Raw genomic sequence first — 17,829 nt, forward strand, 5'->3', positions numbered from 1 at the left:
GATAAGTGAGGGATGAGATCTTGATTTATAGCGTCACAACATCTCTAAGTCATCATCTTATCAGTCGCCGGGAAAATGAATATTAAGCATGATAAGGCAATCAGATGACTTCACTTTTTCCACAATACGAAGTTACTTATTTCTGGAACATAAGAAATTCCTTTGGCTATATTTTCGTATACAATTCTCATCTAATCAAAAAAAAAACAAAAGTTGATAAAGAATCCCAGGTTAAAGCTTGCAATAGCAATTGTCTTGATTCTAGTTGAAATACCTTCCATAAGAACTATTCTTAGCTCGAAACCAAAATAGAATTCTACAGTTATAATTTTTCTCAATGCCTTCTATAAATCTACAAGTTTTCCAAGGTTAAGAAAATATTTCAAATATCCTTATTGTAACCGTGGAAAATTAATAAAAAGAAGGGGAATGATGACTTATTGACACTATCGAATTGATAGTATCGTATATCTGTTAGATTGAATATATATCGTCTTTTACCTTACCGCAGAACATTTAACATTCAGGATAATGTAACTCTTGATTAATACCTATATCTATTACCTACAAAACATGAAGTTACCATTTTAATTTTTCGCAATCGATAGTTGACATCAAATCACCAGCAATCACCTTGTTCTTTTTTAAATAATTCGAAAATGCAACAAACTACATAACAGCATATTAATTTACTAATTGTACTGAAAGAATACAATACTTTAAAATATTTTTTGTAAAAATTTGAGATATGTAAGTCCCTCAATTTTGAGATAAAGATCACTTAAAGATTTAATTAAAATATATAGTGTCAAAATTAAATATTAGCGATTCTATGTTAAAGACTTATTTATAAGTAAGAAAGCTTCATTTATTTTATTCAATTCCAATCTACCCTTGAAAAATTCTTCATTTATAGATATAAAACATCCTTCCAACTAGCTTTGAAATCAAAAAAAATAATCCTAAGGGAATTTGTGTAGTTTATCTTTTCTTTATCTTTATCTTATCTTTAGCTAAATTCCTCTATTCTTACTAACATATTGGTTTTTGAGCAATAATTTTGTTTACCTTGAATCGTAAAATGACGTTCCGGACAGTCTCACGCGATTTTGCAGTCATTCTTTCTATTTGCGAATACGCGAGATATAGATTTTGAAGATGCGTGTCAACTATGGCTTTTCGCCTTTTCTCCATTTTTGTTTAATTTCTCACTAATTAATAAATATAATTAGATGGGAATACCTCTAAAACAAAGCTAATGAACGACACTTCAATGTGAACAAAAAAATAGTTCTCCATCGTCACAAAATTGCAAAATTGTGACAGACTGATAAAAAAAATTTATTCAAATTTAATAGTGGACACGCTTTATCAACCAGGAAGGGCCCTAAGCCCTCAAGCAATGGCCAAAAGTTAATTAAAATAGATAAAAAGATTAATTTCAAGAAATTTTTCATTCTAATATCCGGCCAATAAAATTTACCATCCGGCTAGTAAAATCTAATATCCGGATAGTAAAATCTACTATACGGATATTAGAATTTACCATCCGGCAATTAGAATTTACTATCCATAGGATAGTAAATTCTAGATAGATAGAAGGTAGGTAGATAGAGAAAACTAGGATGGTAAATGTTACCATCGTAGTTTTCTCGGTGTAGTAAATTTCCTATAGGATTTTGTTAATTGCAAAGTTCAGAAAGCTCTTCAAAAAACAAAACATTCGCTTTATTACATTTTGCCTCAGGATTCACTTTAGAGGGTTTCCCTAATTAGAAATATAAAAACGAGCTGTTTTTCGCGATCTTTTTTGGAAGACAAAGAAACAACTTATTATAAAAGCATTACAAAATGGCTGACGAACGAATAGTTCACTGGAGCTCCTCGTCTAAGCTCTACCTAATTGGCGGAAAATCTGCAGCTTGTAATGTAAGAAGATCCGAAAAAAATCGTGAAATCGTATCTTTTTTCAGACTTTTTTTTTAAAGGCATACCTACATTTTTAGGACAAAATTTTGACTTTCACAATAATAAGATAAGATAAGATAAGATATTTATTTTCCATATGCCTATTTTCTGGTTGCGACTGCCGCCGACTTACCAAGACCGGCCTCACCAGGTAAACGGCAGAAACCCTGGATCACCGACCGTATATGCCAACTCATATAATCGAGTATAAATATATACATAAGTAAATACAAAATAAGGGAAAAACATCATTTGGCCTGGTGAGGAAGAAGGAAGCAGTCACAAAGGATAGGCATAGGATCAATAAGTGGCAACGGGCTCCGAGAGAGAGCACGTGTTGTTGCCACTGGTTCAGTCAGGAAAATGGAGTCACAAAGGAAGAGACATAAACGTACTAAATAATATTCATGGTGGAAGAAAAAGAAAAAAGAGAAAGAAAAAGGAAAAAAAGAGGAAAAAAAGAGGAAAAAAAAAGACAGTCAAAAAGAAGGAGCGCAAGTGGAAACATCAGAAACAAGAGAAAAGCGGCAATACAACAACTACAGAAAATGTGGATATTCCGCGGAAAATGGAAAAAGAGAAAGAATGAGACGAGAAGTGAGTGATGTTAAAAGGAAAAGGAAAAGAGCAAAAGAGCAAAAGAGCAGGAAGCAATATCAGCCAATAGCCAAAAGAATCCCCGCGCCAATCGCGACGATCCGGCACAAGAGGGCAAAGACAAGCAACCAAAGGGGGGTCTGTCCAATTTGGACGAAAAGTTGATACTAACAGAAACGCGAGCAGATAGCTAGGCAAACAAAAGATCCTCACAGGCGAGAACTTTACAGAAGTGGGCAGAGAAAGAGCTGAAGGCTCAAAAGAGATCCCACTATAGCAAGCACCTGAAGAAAATCTCCTGCCAACCACACACATCGCTACGTTACAAAGTATAACAATAAAAATAATGATAATGATAGTGACGGAGAAAGAAAGAAACTGACCTGGCCCAGAGGCTGCCTCATGTCCAGCAGGAACCATCCGCACGCGAAAAACACAGAAAAACACATTGGCGAATCGACTAGACTCTCTCCGCCCTAAACTCCCTCCAGATCAGGCTGTTAACCTTGCTACAGAAGGAGACGTATGTGACATCACGGACTCTCAAGTGTTCTGGCAAAGAATTGTACAGAGAAGGGCCAACAAAAGCAAAAGAGTGCTTAAACCATTCCTTTCTTGGAAAGGGAACGGGCACCGTTAGGCCCATCCTCATCGCTCGAATCCTTCTAGAGTTAAGGAAACCACCCCTATTATAAAAAGTACGTAATGTTTTGTATTTGAAGAATTAGGCAATAGGCAATATGTGCTGATCAACAAACGTTTGCCACAATGAGTCATATTTCCTTTTTCTAAATAAGGCCCTAATGGCTGTTCTTTGAACCATTTCAATTGACTTGAAACTAGTGGGAAGGGCAGATCCCCATGTGGTAAGACCATACTGTAATCTAGATTGCACGCATGCAAAGTAGAAGGAACGCGCAACATCCCTGGGGCAGAATTTTCCTATTTGAAATGCATTGGCAATAATCGGAGCTAGGGAATCCTTTACACGACAAATATGGGGCTTCCAGGTCAATCTGCTATCTATAGTAACTCCCAAATATGTGACTTCGTCTACTAGGGGAATATTAATACAAGACTCCCCACAGATTCCAGCGCACAATGAAGAGTGGCAAAGTAGCGTATCATGACCATTGCAAGGAAGGAAAAATCTGACAACTCTTGATTTACTACTTATAAGTAGGGAGTGCTCATCCAACCACAGCCTAACAGACCTCAGATCGGCATTCATTTTCGCACTGACCTCACTCCAAGTCTCTCCTCTGAAGACAAGCACTAAATCATCAGCATAAGCCAGAATTCGACATGTAAGATTTAGCTTAAGTAGATTATTCAGATATATTAGGAATAGTATCGGGCCCAGCACAGTTCCCTGGGGGACTCCGTATTCCAAAACTCCAAAATCACTTAAACCGCCATTCAAACGGACAGATTGACGTCTATTTGTAAGGTATGATTCAAAGATTTCATATCCAATTCCATTGATTCCTATACAAGACAAGATCTCAAGTAACTTAGAATGGGATACTGTGTCAAAGGCTTTGGTTAGATCTAAAAAGATCGCACCAACACATTCACCCTTATTGGCACCGAGACTAATTTCATCAACCAGGGTTGTAATTGCATCCTCCGTACAGCGCCCGCGTACAAACCCATATTGATCAGTACTTAAAATATTTTCCTTATTCAAAAAGTTCTCTAAACGCGATTTGAGTAATTTTTCAATTATTTTAGAAAAAATAGATAGTAAGGAAATTGGGCGGTAATTATTAGGATCGGATTTGGAGCCCTTTTTATGAATAGGGACAATAACTGCAATTTTGAGGCAATCAGGAAAGGTCCCGGTTTCAAAACATCTGTTGATGAGAATCGTAAGTATATCAACCAAATTAAAAGCTATTTTTTTAACACAATCAGTTGTAATGGAATCATAGGACTTAGATCTGTTATTTTGCAAATTATGAATGGTGCTAAGCACTTCAGAACCAGTAGCGGGAAAAATGAAAAAGCCATGAGAATAGTGACCAGATGAAGTAGTATTTGCTATAGAGTTTACGGGGATATTCAATTTGTTGACAAGTATCCCAGGTGTACTAATGAAAAATTTATTTAAGCAATTGGCTATATCGATAGAGGAAGTGTATACGTTATTATTATAAGAAATTTTATCAATACAGGTAGAGGTGCTGACTCCCCTACCTGTAAGCTCGTTTATGAGCCTCCACTGAGCCTTACCATCCCCTTTCGCCATTTTGAATCTCTCATTATAGTAAGTCATCTTCTCCGCCGTGACTTTAGAGCGTATCAATTTACAAGCCGTTTTATACTGATCCTTCAATTTGGTATTATTAGGATGTTTTTTTAAACGTTTATATAGCTTGTTTTTGACAGAAATATCCTTTAAAAGAGAATTCGAGATCCAGGGTTTAAGTTTTCGATGGAAACTACCACGAGCAGGAACAAAGGAACATTTCGAAATCATATCTTGAAGTTTTTGAATGAAGAGCGAAAAGCCTGCAGAGGCATCATCCATGGACAAAACCTGCTCCCAATTCTCTCGCAACAGCAAGTCATTTAATGCAGCATATGAAATAAGGGAGGGGGTTGTCGAAACAGGAGAAGTCTTACTTAACTTGAGTCCCCCAACTGAAAGGTACAACAGGGAGTGATCCGTGATATTCAATTCATAGACATTGCAATGGTTACGCAGTATCTTGTGGTTACACCTCACAAAAATATTATCTATACAGGAAGAACTATTATTACAAACTCTAGTCGGGGAATCTACAAGAGCCTCAAAGCCAAACGATGAAAAAAGAAATATAAAATCATCTCTATGTTGATTAACCTTAAGCAAATCTATATTGAAATCGCCCAGAAAATAAACGTTATCCAGATCAATAAGGGAAATTAATAGACCTTCGAGATCACTGCAAAAAGTTGGGATGGGAGCTGAGTGCAAGCGATAAATACACACGAAAGAAAAAAATATTTGGTCAATTTTGCACTTTAAGAGAATGCAGTCAAATGAGTGAATTTTCGGATTAACGGATTCAATGATATCGATATCAATATTTCTCCTCACAAACGCTGCAACACCACCGGAACGATAATTCTCATTACAACTAGTGTGAAGAGTATAATCTGGCAACTGGTAATTTCCTCTTTCGCACTCATGAATCCATGTCTCTGTCAGAAACAAAAAGTGGGGAGTGGAAGGGAGGGAAGCCAAATGAGACAAAAACGAATCAAAATTAACTCTCATGCTTCTGATATTTTCACTGATATTTCTGATAATGTAAGGGAAAGTGCTCTCCCTTCGAACGTTCATATCTGCGAATAATGTGAATATTCTTTTAGTTTTCCTAAGAAACTTACACATTTCTATTAAATATTAGTTAGCTTATTATCAATTATTGATAATTATGTGATAATTATGGGTAAAAGCATCTTAAGAAAAATAAAAGAGGTTCACATTATTCGAAAGCATGAACGTTCGAAGGGAGAGCACTTTCCCCTAATTAATAGAAAAAAAGGTTTCCAACCTTTTAGTTCAGAGAATACGATTAAGTACTGAAGAGAATAAGCCTTCATTAATTTTAGTCAGTCAATAAATATTTTTTCTCTAATTTTCAGTTAATATGAAGAAATTGTAAAAATAAGAAGTGGAGAATATACGCATCAAAACGTTGGACATTCGCCCGTGCGCTTGCATATCTCCTCTGCGCTCTATTGTTTTTGTCTCCATAGGGGGAAGTGGGGCTACTTTGAGCTATGGAGTTACATTATTATACGATTTTTTGCATATTTCTAAATGAAGCTAGGCCTTATAGTTATTTTATTTAGATGCATAACTGTTTTATCTATCCAAATTACATCATCTTAAAATCCAGTTTCCTTTAGAAATAAACGAAAAAATCGTATAACAATGTAGCCCCACAGCACAAAGTAGCCCCACCTCCCTCTACCCTTAAAAATACTTAGAGTTGCCTTCTGAAATTTTTATGGTACATCGTTAGATAGTTTGTCCATCTAATTCAGCAATAGATATAGATCTCTTTTGACCTTGTAATTAGGGTAACTCCCTTCAGGTGGGAGCCTAAATTATACGGTCAAAAAAAAAATGATTTTTCTTTCATCGTCTAAATCGATAGGTAAATTATCTAAGCATATACGGAATAAAAATATTCGGAAGCCTATTCGAAGAAGCGTCGAGCAGATTTGCAAGCGCCCGAGCGAATATTCAAAACTTTGAAGAGCGTTTTTTCATCACAATTTTTTATTATGATTTTGTCAAACTGGCAGGGAATACAGCAAAAATAAATTTATAGGCAGATTGAAATGAAAAAAGTCTTAAGAATTAAATTCTATTCTACTTGAACTACCTTCTGGTTTAACAATTTCCTTTGGATTTTACGGTTTATCTATGCAATCGACGACTCAGAATATAAGTCGAACAACTCGATTACAAAATTCGTTTTATTCGCTTTTTGGATACTTCTTCATTCCCTCTACCTTCCCTGTGAATATCATACTTGAAAGATAATTATTTTCAAAGTTATAGAGCTTTTAAATCTCAAATATCCTATACTCTGCATGTAAAATCTCAGCTTTAAATCGCTCTCCTATAAAATTTGCCTACAGCGAGTTATTCGTTTTTTATTCTGAGCGATCAAAATACACTTCATACAAATTGAAAATATTTTAGATTATTTTTTTTACTCAAGAACAATAAGGACCAGCTACACATATCCGGCTATTAGGGACTGCTTACGATGCCGACGGAGCGCTGCAGTGAATTACTCGTTAGTCCGCCAATAAAGCTACGTCGGTTTTTCTCTCCAAAAACATCGAGAAAAGCGGATAATTTTTGACTTCTAATTCAGGTTGCCCCCTTAATGAGATTTTACACTGTTTCTCATTCCTATGAATGTTGATATTTAATTTTAGATAAAATTAATCTGTTATTTATTAATGGATATGGGAAATAAACTGTGCAATATTAGGTCAGTGTTTGAATGAAGCAAGTGGAATAATGTGAGTGTGACAATTTTTTATTGTTATTAGACCAACGACAAGGTGCAGTGGAGTCAAAACGATCTAAAATTGAATAATGGCATTTTATTGACATCATCAGTGAGGTCATTTCATTTTGTAAACATTTGAATGTTGTGTGTTTACAGTTTAAGAGAATTTGATTACCTAATCAACTATTACTGAAAGATCATGCGGGACAGAAAAATTGAAAAAAAAAGATTAAATATACAGCGATTACAAATATATTTTTTCAATTGTATTCTCTCACAAATTTTTCTTTTACAACTGTTTTTTTTGCAATTTCTTTTTTACTTTTAGTTTTTTTTTAATCTCGCATCATCATCTAAAATCTAATCAGTCTAACAATTAATTATTACAGCAAATATTTTTTTTTCTTTTACTTTTATATATATTCAATAAAACTTCTATGGTGGACTGTGTTTATGCTTAAGAGAGAAAAAAAGATTTTGCTTTATGATCCAGTTTATAATTATTTATGGTTTTAATTGGGCCAAAGGGGTGTTTTATCGAGAGGAATAAAATGTTTGTCTAAAAAACCATTTACGTCGCTTCATGGATATTTCCAAGAGAGGATTTCCACTGTTTTATTCCCTGTTTCTTCACGTGGCTCTACGTGGGAGGATTTTTAATCATTTAATTTTATTTACTTTTTTTTGATATTCTCCGAAGGTGTTTCACTTCTCTAACAAAAAAAAAACCTTTTATTCCAAAGGTAACATTTAAAATTTTCGATATCACATGATAAAGTCCTATAAACTACTGTGATTTTTTTTCTTTTATCTTTTTTAGGCTCTAAATATATTTTTTAGTATTGTTTTATGTCATTTCTTTCTGAAGAGATTAATATACTGCTTTTTTCCTCAATCTAATGCTTCATCTTCAGAAGGGGAATACTTTTTTGCTTTGGTTTTTTTTCCTTATATTTGATATTATTTATTCTGTTGAAGATTTACTTGCAATGGCCTTGCCATTGGCTTCTGCATCAAAATGAGAAATGTAAATGTTAGAGAGTGAAGAGGATTAGGGGGGTGGGCTTTTGGGGTGACAAAGATGAGAGTTTGGGATTTTTTTCTTCCCGAAAGAGTGTGATTCATCAGCTCTATCACAAATTACCATCGTCTTGCATTCTTTTCAAAATCTCCACATATATAGGACAATCCATTGAGATTTTGCATTTCAATCTGTGTGGTATCGTCTTCTCGATCACCCGCAGGTCCTTCCGTTCAGTTGCGACGCATGGCCTGGCCATTGGCCACAGCTGCCGGAATGTCAACGATCACGGAATCAGGTACTGAGCTTCGTCGATCCAAATCTGGGTCGGTGTCGTTCATTATATGTCCATTAGGTGCTTGCTCCTACAACAATAAAATAACCCGTAAAAAATCCAATCTTGCCCAGAAATTGCAGTGAAAACGTGAAAACACAAAGAAACAGGTAGCGCAAAACAAAAACCAGGACACCAAAAAGCAAAAAAAATCGTTTAATGTGCCACTTTGAAAAAAAATAAAGATATTGTGCGATAAAATTTAGGTCTTAGAGTTGTACGCTAACTTGATAGAGTGTGGCTGCATCCAAAGCCATGAGTTCCTTCCTCGACAAATGCTCAACAACAGCAGCAGCGTAGCAGTCTCCCAACATGTTGTTGGTAGTCCTAATACGATCCCTGAGAAGAAAAAGAAAAAAAATAAACGTGATTTACCATTTGATAAAATTGTTTTCTGCCTAACCAAGGGCTCACAACTTGGTCTAGAGGTCTTGAGATCGCATTTTAATCAAGATTTGATTTTAATAATTAGTACTTATAGAATTAAAACCGTCAAGGAAAAGAAACGACTGAATAAAGAATATTTTTCTGAAAATTGTGCCTGTTTTGCGTTATTGTTTCGCAGTCTTTTACCACTAAATCTCAAGTTCGTGAAGCTTTCATATGACTGATATATTTTTGTTCTTATTCACTATATTACAAATAAATAATCTAAATATGTGAAATATTTTATAAACTGTTTTGATTAGGGTAAGTGTGCCAAATTTCGGCATAGTTGCATGCAAGCGTCAAAGTCTCAAGTTTGAAATGTAATATTTTAAATACAAATTGATTTTTTTTTCTGAAACAGTGTTGCTGGGAACCTTGTAGACAGTTTACCGTCTTTATTTACTCTAAAATCATTCTTAATACATTTTAAAATGAATAAAAATATAGACATAGCTCTGGTGCCCTATTTCGGCCACCTTCATTCTCATAGTTCCTTGTCCTTCGGGAATTCTTCCAATATCCTTTTCACGTCATCTCGTTTGTCGAAGCTACATTTTTTGTTATTCTTTTGCATTGTATAATCTCTAGAGTACGTAAAATCTAAAAGTTCATGAAAATTCGAGGAGAAAAAAGGTGGCCGAAATTACAAGCTGGCCGGAATTTGGCACACTTACCCTACCTATTTTATAAAGAAATGTAGATCATCAATTTTGCTTTATTGACATTTTCCTTGACAATGCAAGACCAGTAATCAACTATAGCACTGATTTTACACAGGAAGTTAAACTACGCTTCCGAAGATCTAAATAATTTTGATTCCAATTAATTAATTAATTAAATTTATTAATTAAATTCATCAGCATCATTGTTTTCAACGGCTTAGACCTATTGAGGTCGCGGACTCAGGGCATCGAGGATTGCAGCCCACGCAATCTTCCGCCACTTCAGGAAAATGTTTACGGTCAATTACAAGGCGCTCCCAGGCAAGATCTTGAATTTCTTGATTCAGCCATCTTGTACTAGGTCTGCCCCGTACTCGACGCCTCCTTACCATGCTTGCATAGCTTTTTTGGGAAATCTTTCTCGTTATTAGAAACATTTTTAAAATTTTTTGAGGTAAAGGGGCATAAAATAAACATTTTTTAAAAATCTTGTTTTTGTGAAACAGGGGACTAACTAAAGCAAGTTGAGCCCTTGTCACTCTTATTCCAGGACGATTTGTCCATCACTAATAATACAAGGAGCCAATTAAAAAAAAAACACATATTTTGAAAGGCAAAAATATGAAAGTTACGATGTTTATATTAATTCTCAGATGAATAGAAAAGAGATAGGGGAGACTGGGGCACATGTAACCATTTTCGATAGATGCGAATTTGAGGTGATTTTCCAAGGACACCGTGATTTTTTGGAAAATATTTCTTAGCTCATGTTTTACCCTTGGGTATAGGCAATTCGTCGAGGGTAATGCGGATGCTGGAAAACAATTGAGTTTTCCATAAAAATAAAATTTGTGTCCCTGTGCATTTTTCTCTTTTCACAAAATACCTGGGGTAGAAGTAACCACTTTCTGGGGAGGATGTAAACACCTTTTTTCCCACTCTTGAAATTAACTTTGCACCACTCTTGATTATTTTAATTACTTAAGAGATATATAAAGACTGTATATTTTTCAAAAAATCATGACACTTTTTACAAAGAATAATTAAAATAGCAAAAAAACTAAAAGCATGCATATCAAAGACATTTTTCAATGGATTTTCCCCATATTTTGACATCATGTGACTTTTTATTTAACACAGCGCCACCAATTTTTTTCGTAATCTATGAATTATAGATATTTCGCATGAAGGTCAATTTCCCGCTCTTTTACCTACTCATTTTGTGAAATTGAAATTGCTGGTTACATCTACCCCAAATGCTGTTTTCTGACCAATTATTAATTCTTTTGAAATAATGAGAATCTCAATTTGTCTAGTAAATCCATAAATATAATCCTAAAAGATGTAGGAAAGAACTGGTATTGCTACATTTCGATTATTTTACACAGTTTTTAATTTCCAGGTGGAAATCCAAATGACCAAAATAATTGAAATATCAACATTTTCGGGAAAAATGATTTTTATTTTTAAAGTATTAGGATTTTATTGACCAATTCTTCTGTGGACATACATCCCCATGGTATCTATGAATGCTTATGGGTTTTATCCTCTGGAGTCTTAAAATTAATGAAAAAAATCACAGTGTTTACAACTACCCCAGATTACTACTGCCCCAGTTCCCCCTAAATTGTTTTTGTCCAGATAATAAAGTAAGATAATTTTTTACAGAGCATTGAGGATATTAGGCTATCTTCTAAAAGATAGCTTAGAATGACTTGGCCCCATTGTAATTTCCAATGAGCGATATACAGTCCTAAATCTAAAATCAATGAAACCAAGTTCTTCGGCAAAATTATAGAGAACATTCTGGTCTACATTACACCCATATATCATCTTTCTGCCAATTCATCCAAATCCTATACAAAATTTGTATTACTTCACGATTTTGTCTCAAAATTACTGCATATCGTCCCCCAACTTCAGCTCTAAATCGAATTTGCCAGCATTCCGAGTTAGCTCACGTTAAAAATCTCACCTACGTAAGCCGGATAGGATTATCTGTCCCTTTTCCAAGAAGTTATCGAAGCTGGGGAATATTTTCATACGTTCCCGGCCAACAAACAGCTGGGAAAAATATATTTAAATAATCTAACATTCACGATCTTCAAAACATAGGGTATCAATAGGTTAAATCAAAGGGTTAAATGATAGAGCTCTCGGTCAATTATGCAACTGTCCCAGGTTTGGATCCTTTGGATCCCTTACAATTAAAACGTTTTGATTAGAAAAATGAACTAAGGTAAGGTATGCTCGAGTCGACCGCATCTCAAGTCGACCACCCAGGGTTCCTCAAGTCGATCGGTGGAAATATTTATTCAATTTATTTACATTTACAATATTTTTATCGAATGGTTTAACATCATAGGGCCAATTATTTCATAATTAATTCAAATCAGTAAAAATATCATAGAAATTGACCATAAAACACTTAAGGTATTTCGTAAATAAAAATTCGCAATTTTTCATTAAATTATGGCATACTTTTTGGTATTCTTGACTTTTTTCTTAAGGAATTATTTCAATTATTACCTTTACAGATTAATTGAGAATTCAAATTTTGAGTCTAATCGCAAGTTGAGGACTTAATCTTTATTACTTGTGCAAAAATTTTAGTACTATGACTAAGTAAAAGATTAATTTTATGTATTAAAATTGGAAGTGCATTTCAAATAAATTGTTCCTCAATTTGACCGGTCGACGAAAGCAAGTGAAGCTTTTCTCACTTGAATGTTGTTCTACTTCTGAATGAATTTATAAAAGTGAGTTTCCCTATTTTTTAATGATTAACTAAATTTTAAGTGCTATTCATGATGTGTTAAACAAGCCAAAGTTAAATCCGTGACTTTTTAGTTTTGTGATTTATTTAATTTTAAGAAAAAATGGGTGGTCGAGTAGAGGAACCCCAGGCGGTCGAGTAGAGGTAAACTGATATTGAAGTGGTCGAGTAGAGGAACACTTCGCATTTTTGAAACATTTCAAATTTTTTATAATTTAAAATTATATTATGACTAAATGAAGTTCACGATTAGATAGGGTCGGAGGAACGTCTGTTCGACAGGGAACCCCTATTGACACTTTTGTCAAAATGTTGAAAATTATTTAATGTATCTAGTAAAATATAAGTAATATAACGTTTTTTTCTGTAATGCACCCTTTACTATAAACAGAGATGTTCAAATTTCATATCCCAAATGGTACAGAATAGGGTGTCAATAGGTGCTGACACGAGTTCTTAAAATGTCAATAGACGTTCCTTTCACCCTAGATAAAGATCTATTCTATAGTTTTCGGTGAAAATCCTTTCAAAAAGACACAAATTATAACTATTTTTTCACAAGTTTTTCACAAAATCTATCCTTAAGTGGTCGACATAGGATACTTTACAATACCTTATACGTCAGCTGAGATTGTATTTGTCTTCAAATCAAAAAATCTTTGACTGTATAAATCACTGCTTAATTGTGACTACTAGACTGCATGAAATTGTATTCGTATTGAACATTATTATTTTCTATTGATTGAGATTGATTTTCCTAAAATGACCTGTACTTTCGTATTTACTTATTTGTTTAAGAGAACAAAAGAGTAAGAGAGAAATGTAACCCAATATTGTCATGTATTATACATATGTAAGTCCTTCAAGCTGACTTAAGATATTCATAAAGTGTGGACATGCTATCGAGAAAATTGACAAAATATATACTTACACAAACCAGTCGATGGCAAAAAGGAGCGTCACATCCTGAACAGGAGCATCAATGGCTGAGAGCACAACGAGAAGGAGCACAAGAGCAGCTGATGGAACACTGGCTGAAGACATGGAGGCAGCCGTTGAGGAGAGACAGACGGTGACAATTTCCCCGAAACCCAGCTTCATGCCACTCATCTGGGCAATGAAGATGGAGGCTACAGAGATGAATAACGCTGTTCCATCCATGTTAATATTGCAGCCAATGGGTAGGACAAATCGCGTGACCCGCGGATCAATACGTAGCTTTTCGTTCATGCAGCGGAATGTGATGGGCAGAGCAGCAGCCGTAGAGGCCGTAGCAAAGGCCGTGAGCATTGGATTAATGAGGCCATAGTAGAATTTGAAGGGGTTCTTCCGTAGGAAGACAAAGTATACGAGCTGCATGATCACCAGCTGGTAGAGGAAGACACCAATGGCCACCGTAACGATGAACATTGCCAGTTGAGACATCACCAGAGCTAGATTGGATACATCCAGGATTTTTCCAGCGATGACACTACTGATGCCCAGTGGAGTACACCACATCACACCCGTCACCATGCGCATGATCACCTCGAATACGGCCGAGAAGAAGTCGATGACTACCTGTCCACGCTCTCCCAAAGTACCCAGGAGTGTCCCAAACAGCAAGCAGAAAAAGACAATACCAAGGGTATTGGTTCCAGGACGATACTTTATCACACGCACCATTTCTTGTTCAGATTCTTCAATAGGGTCTGTTGTATTGAGCACGGATTCATTGAGGCCTAGAGGATTTCCCTGCGGGACATAGGCTGTGTGAGCTTGTTGGAAAGCAGCCTGAAATAGGTTGTCTGGAAAGACATTCCTGTGGAGAAATAATTTATTTAGTTTGAGTACTATAAATTTAAAAATAATTTGTTGTATTGTAAGACAATGTTATAAGAAAAATTATAAGGGAATACTGGAGGCACTTGCTCAAAATTAATATTTGCTCAAACACTCAAACGATTTAATTGGATTTAAAACAAACAAAACGTTTTTAACCTTTTCAAAAGTGTAATAGTTTTCCTAAGAAATCTACTATAACAACATTGAAAATTTACTTAGCAGTTTAAGACTCATATTATTTAGTTCCTTCCGTTAGTGCGCTCGAAAGCAAGTGCACTGATTCCCTACCCTCCTTCAACATTACATTGCATATACCATTCACAAAAATATTTTAAATCTTTCACTAAAATAGGATTTTAACGGATGTCATAAGGTAAAATATTTACTATTTAATGCGTCGTAAAGTGACAAAAAATAATAAATTTAAAACAAAATTTTTAATTTATTCAATTTTAATATTCAGTAGTTTTTTAAATTTTTTAACTCGGCATATTTACAAAATTAATTTGTTCGGAGAATAAAATAGCTTAGGAAATACGTTATTAACTTTTATTTTTGTATGTTATTTGTTATTTAATTATCTATCATTTTAGCGTCCTTAAGAAATGGTTCTTGGTCATTATAGGCCGATTGGCTTCAGACATACAAAATAGGTACGCGGGAAAAAAGGAAATCCGTTAAAATCCTTTAAAGTATGAAATATTTAAAATATATTTGTGAAAGATGCATTCCCTTTCGTAAAACTTTTGATATGTTATAGGTATTGAATTAGACAAAAGTCAGAGTATTTACATCAGAATTTAAGAATCAAATAGGTTATTTGAAAAATTATGGAGCAGACTGAAATTTCACGTCAATGTGAAGGAGAAACGTGTTAAATGCACAACATTATTTTACTGCTCGAACTAAAAAAGAGAGCAGTTTTATAATCAACTATTTTTCATCTCGTGACACGGCTAGAAGTCAAACGGTAAGAAATGACTTTCGGTCTTGGACAAGCCCCCTCCAAAACTATGTTTTTTTTGTTTATTTCGAAAACGGCTCCTAGAATTTTTTTTTCATTTTGAAATATTTATTAGAGGTAGTCAAGGCGAATATTTCGTCCTTAGACACGTATATTTGAAATACATTCCGATATCAAATTTTTGAAGGTCAAAGTTTGAAGGTCACTTAAAGGGGCCTATTTATTAGCGATTTGCTTAAATTTGGATTTCTTTAAAAGATCACCGTACGAAAAGATAATACACTGAGAGCTTTTTCTCGTGAGTTTGACCACTCCGCAAATCTGAAACACTTTTGCCATTTCATTTGACATGTTTTTCTCCTCACGGAAATGCCAGTCTTTTCAATAATTTTATTACTCAACGGCAAAGTAATTTTTTATACCAAAAAGTTACTTAGTTCGATTCTGGCCAAAATTGTAAAAACACAAAATTTCGAATAAATAAAATCCGAATGGATCCAAATCCCGAAAATCAAAATTTCGAACGGAAATTGGAAGAGTGAAAATCCTGAAAAGGAAGTTATTATAAAGGATAATTATAGAGGACAAAGTGTGGAATAATTTTCCAAAACTCGGAAAATCTCTCTTTGCTACAAGAAAGAGCGGGTGCAATCCTGGAAGTAGATGTGACTTTTTTTTTGAAAAATCAGTATTTTGGCAATTTTTGTATTTTGCCTTTCGGGATTTTGGCGTTTGAAATTTTTTATTTTGGGGTTTTGATGTTCGGGATTTTAGATTTTTAAGATTTTGACCTGTTCAGGATTTTGGCCTATTCCAGATTTTGGCTTTTCGGGATAAGACCTATTGGAGATTTTGGCTATTCGGCATTTTGACTTTTTCTGATTTTGGGTATTCTGGATTTCGAAACACTCGGATTTTTGGACTATTCGAGATTTTGGCACTTCGGGATTTTCAATTTTTCGGATTTTTGGCTATTTAGGAATTTTGGCTTTCGAGATTTTTGATTTCAGAATTTTGGTTTTCGGTATTTCGACCGGGATATTTTTTTTATGTTTTTTATTGCAATTTTTGTTAAAATGCTTGGTCATTTTAGATCATATTTCCGATTAAATTTATCTTTTTTGGCCTTTAGAAAAGAGTCCTAATCCTAAAATTTTTTTTAAAGATAAAAAAAGGTTTTAAGAGTCAAAAGTTGAAAATTGTACCGCTCTTAAAACCGGCTACTGATTATTTTCATGAATTCAAGATTGTGACCTATTCGGTACCTTTTTTTTATTTTATTTGTAATTAGCTTTCGATCAACTACAAGTCAAATTATGTCCAGTAGTGTCCAGAATATAAGTTTAAACATAGATCTCGAATTTTACTTCTCTGAATTACATTTAGGTACTAATTGAAATCCAAATTAGTAAATTTTTTATGGAAAGTCCCGAAAGTCTGAAAGTTGATAATCTCTTATCGTTTGACCTCCAGACCGACAACAAGTTGAAACAAGCGGAATGTAAATGTTGCTCAATGGTTGAATTCAAGCAATAAAATCAATAGGTGTCATGGTTTGAATTTTTCTGGTAGAATTTATCAAAAAAAAAACTCTGCATTAATACGAAAAGTCTTTTTCATTTGATACAATCTTCCGAATGAACTTTCCATGAAACAATTTGGCAGTATTGACCGTTATCATTTTCCCAATGAAATTAATCAATCATTGAGTTCAACTTCATCACAATAAGCCGAAATACAAATTAACATCAATTACGAAAAGGGATTAAAACTGAAGATATATCCTTATATATTGATTTTCTGTCAAATGGGTAAAATTTACAACTCTACCATGATTAGACATTCAGCAATGGAATTGCAAATAAGCAATTTTAGAATCACGGCTGACTTCTACGCAATAAATCGATTTGTGAGCCAAAAATAGTAATGAAAGCGTTAAAAATTCATCAAATCATGACTATCCACTATGATAAAATATCACATTTATAGCTATAATTTGACCCTTACAAGGGCAAAAATAAACTAATAAATTTTTCAACATTTACAACAATTTATGTAATTTATTTTGTGAATACTTTGAATAACATTAATACCGAATTTATTCATAAACACTTTCGTCTCTTTAGTTTCTGCTGTATTTGCGAAAAAGGTGCCAAATAGAGTTGTTGATAAAGTGTGTGATGCCTGATTTGCTAAAAGACCAATAAAAATTCTGTCTAAATCGCTA

At 34.2% G+C, this 17,829-nt stretch overlaps 1 protein-coding gene across 6 annotated transcripts in view; it reads right to left on the bottom strand.

The window, feature by feature from the left end:
• Positions 1 to 7,671: 7,671 nt before the first annotated feature.
• LOC129805193 (excitatory amino acid transporter) overlaps positions 7,672 to 17,829 on the bottom strand; it is a 41,156-nt gene continuing 30,998 nt past the window's right edge. For all 6 annotated transcript variants that reach the window (XM_055852959.1, XM_055852957.1, XM_055852958.1 and 3 more), the window contains 3 exons: positions 13,746 to 14,615; positions 9,175 to 9,286; positions 7,672 to 8,978 (listed from right to left, as the gene is read on the bottom strand). In XM_055852959.1, coding sequence (XP_055708934.1) covers positions 8,847 to 8,978; positions 9,175 to 9,286; positions 13,746 to 14,615 — 1,114 coding nt within the window. In that variant the 3' untranslated portion in view covers positions 7,672 to 8,846. The remainder of the gene's footprint in view (positions 8,979 to 9,174; positions 9,287 to 13,745; positions 14,616 to 17,829) is intronic.

The sequence above is a fragment of the Phlebotomus papatasi genome, chromosome 3 (assembly GCF_024763615.1).
Source record: "Phlebotomus papatasi isolate M1 chromosome 3, Ppap_2.1, whole genome shotgun sequence".
In the NCBI taxonomy this organism is placed as follows: Eukaryota; Metazoa; Arthropoda; class Insecta; order Diptera; family Psychodidae; genus Phlebotomus; species Phlebotomus papatasi.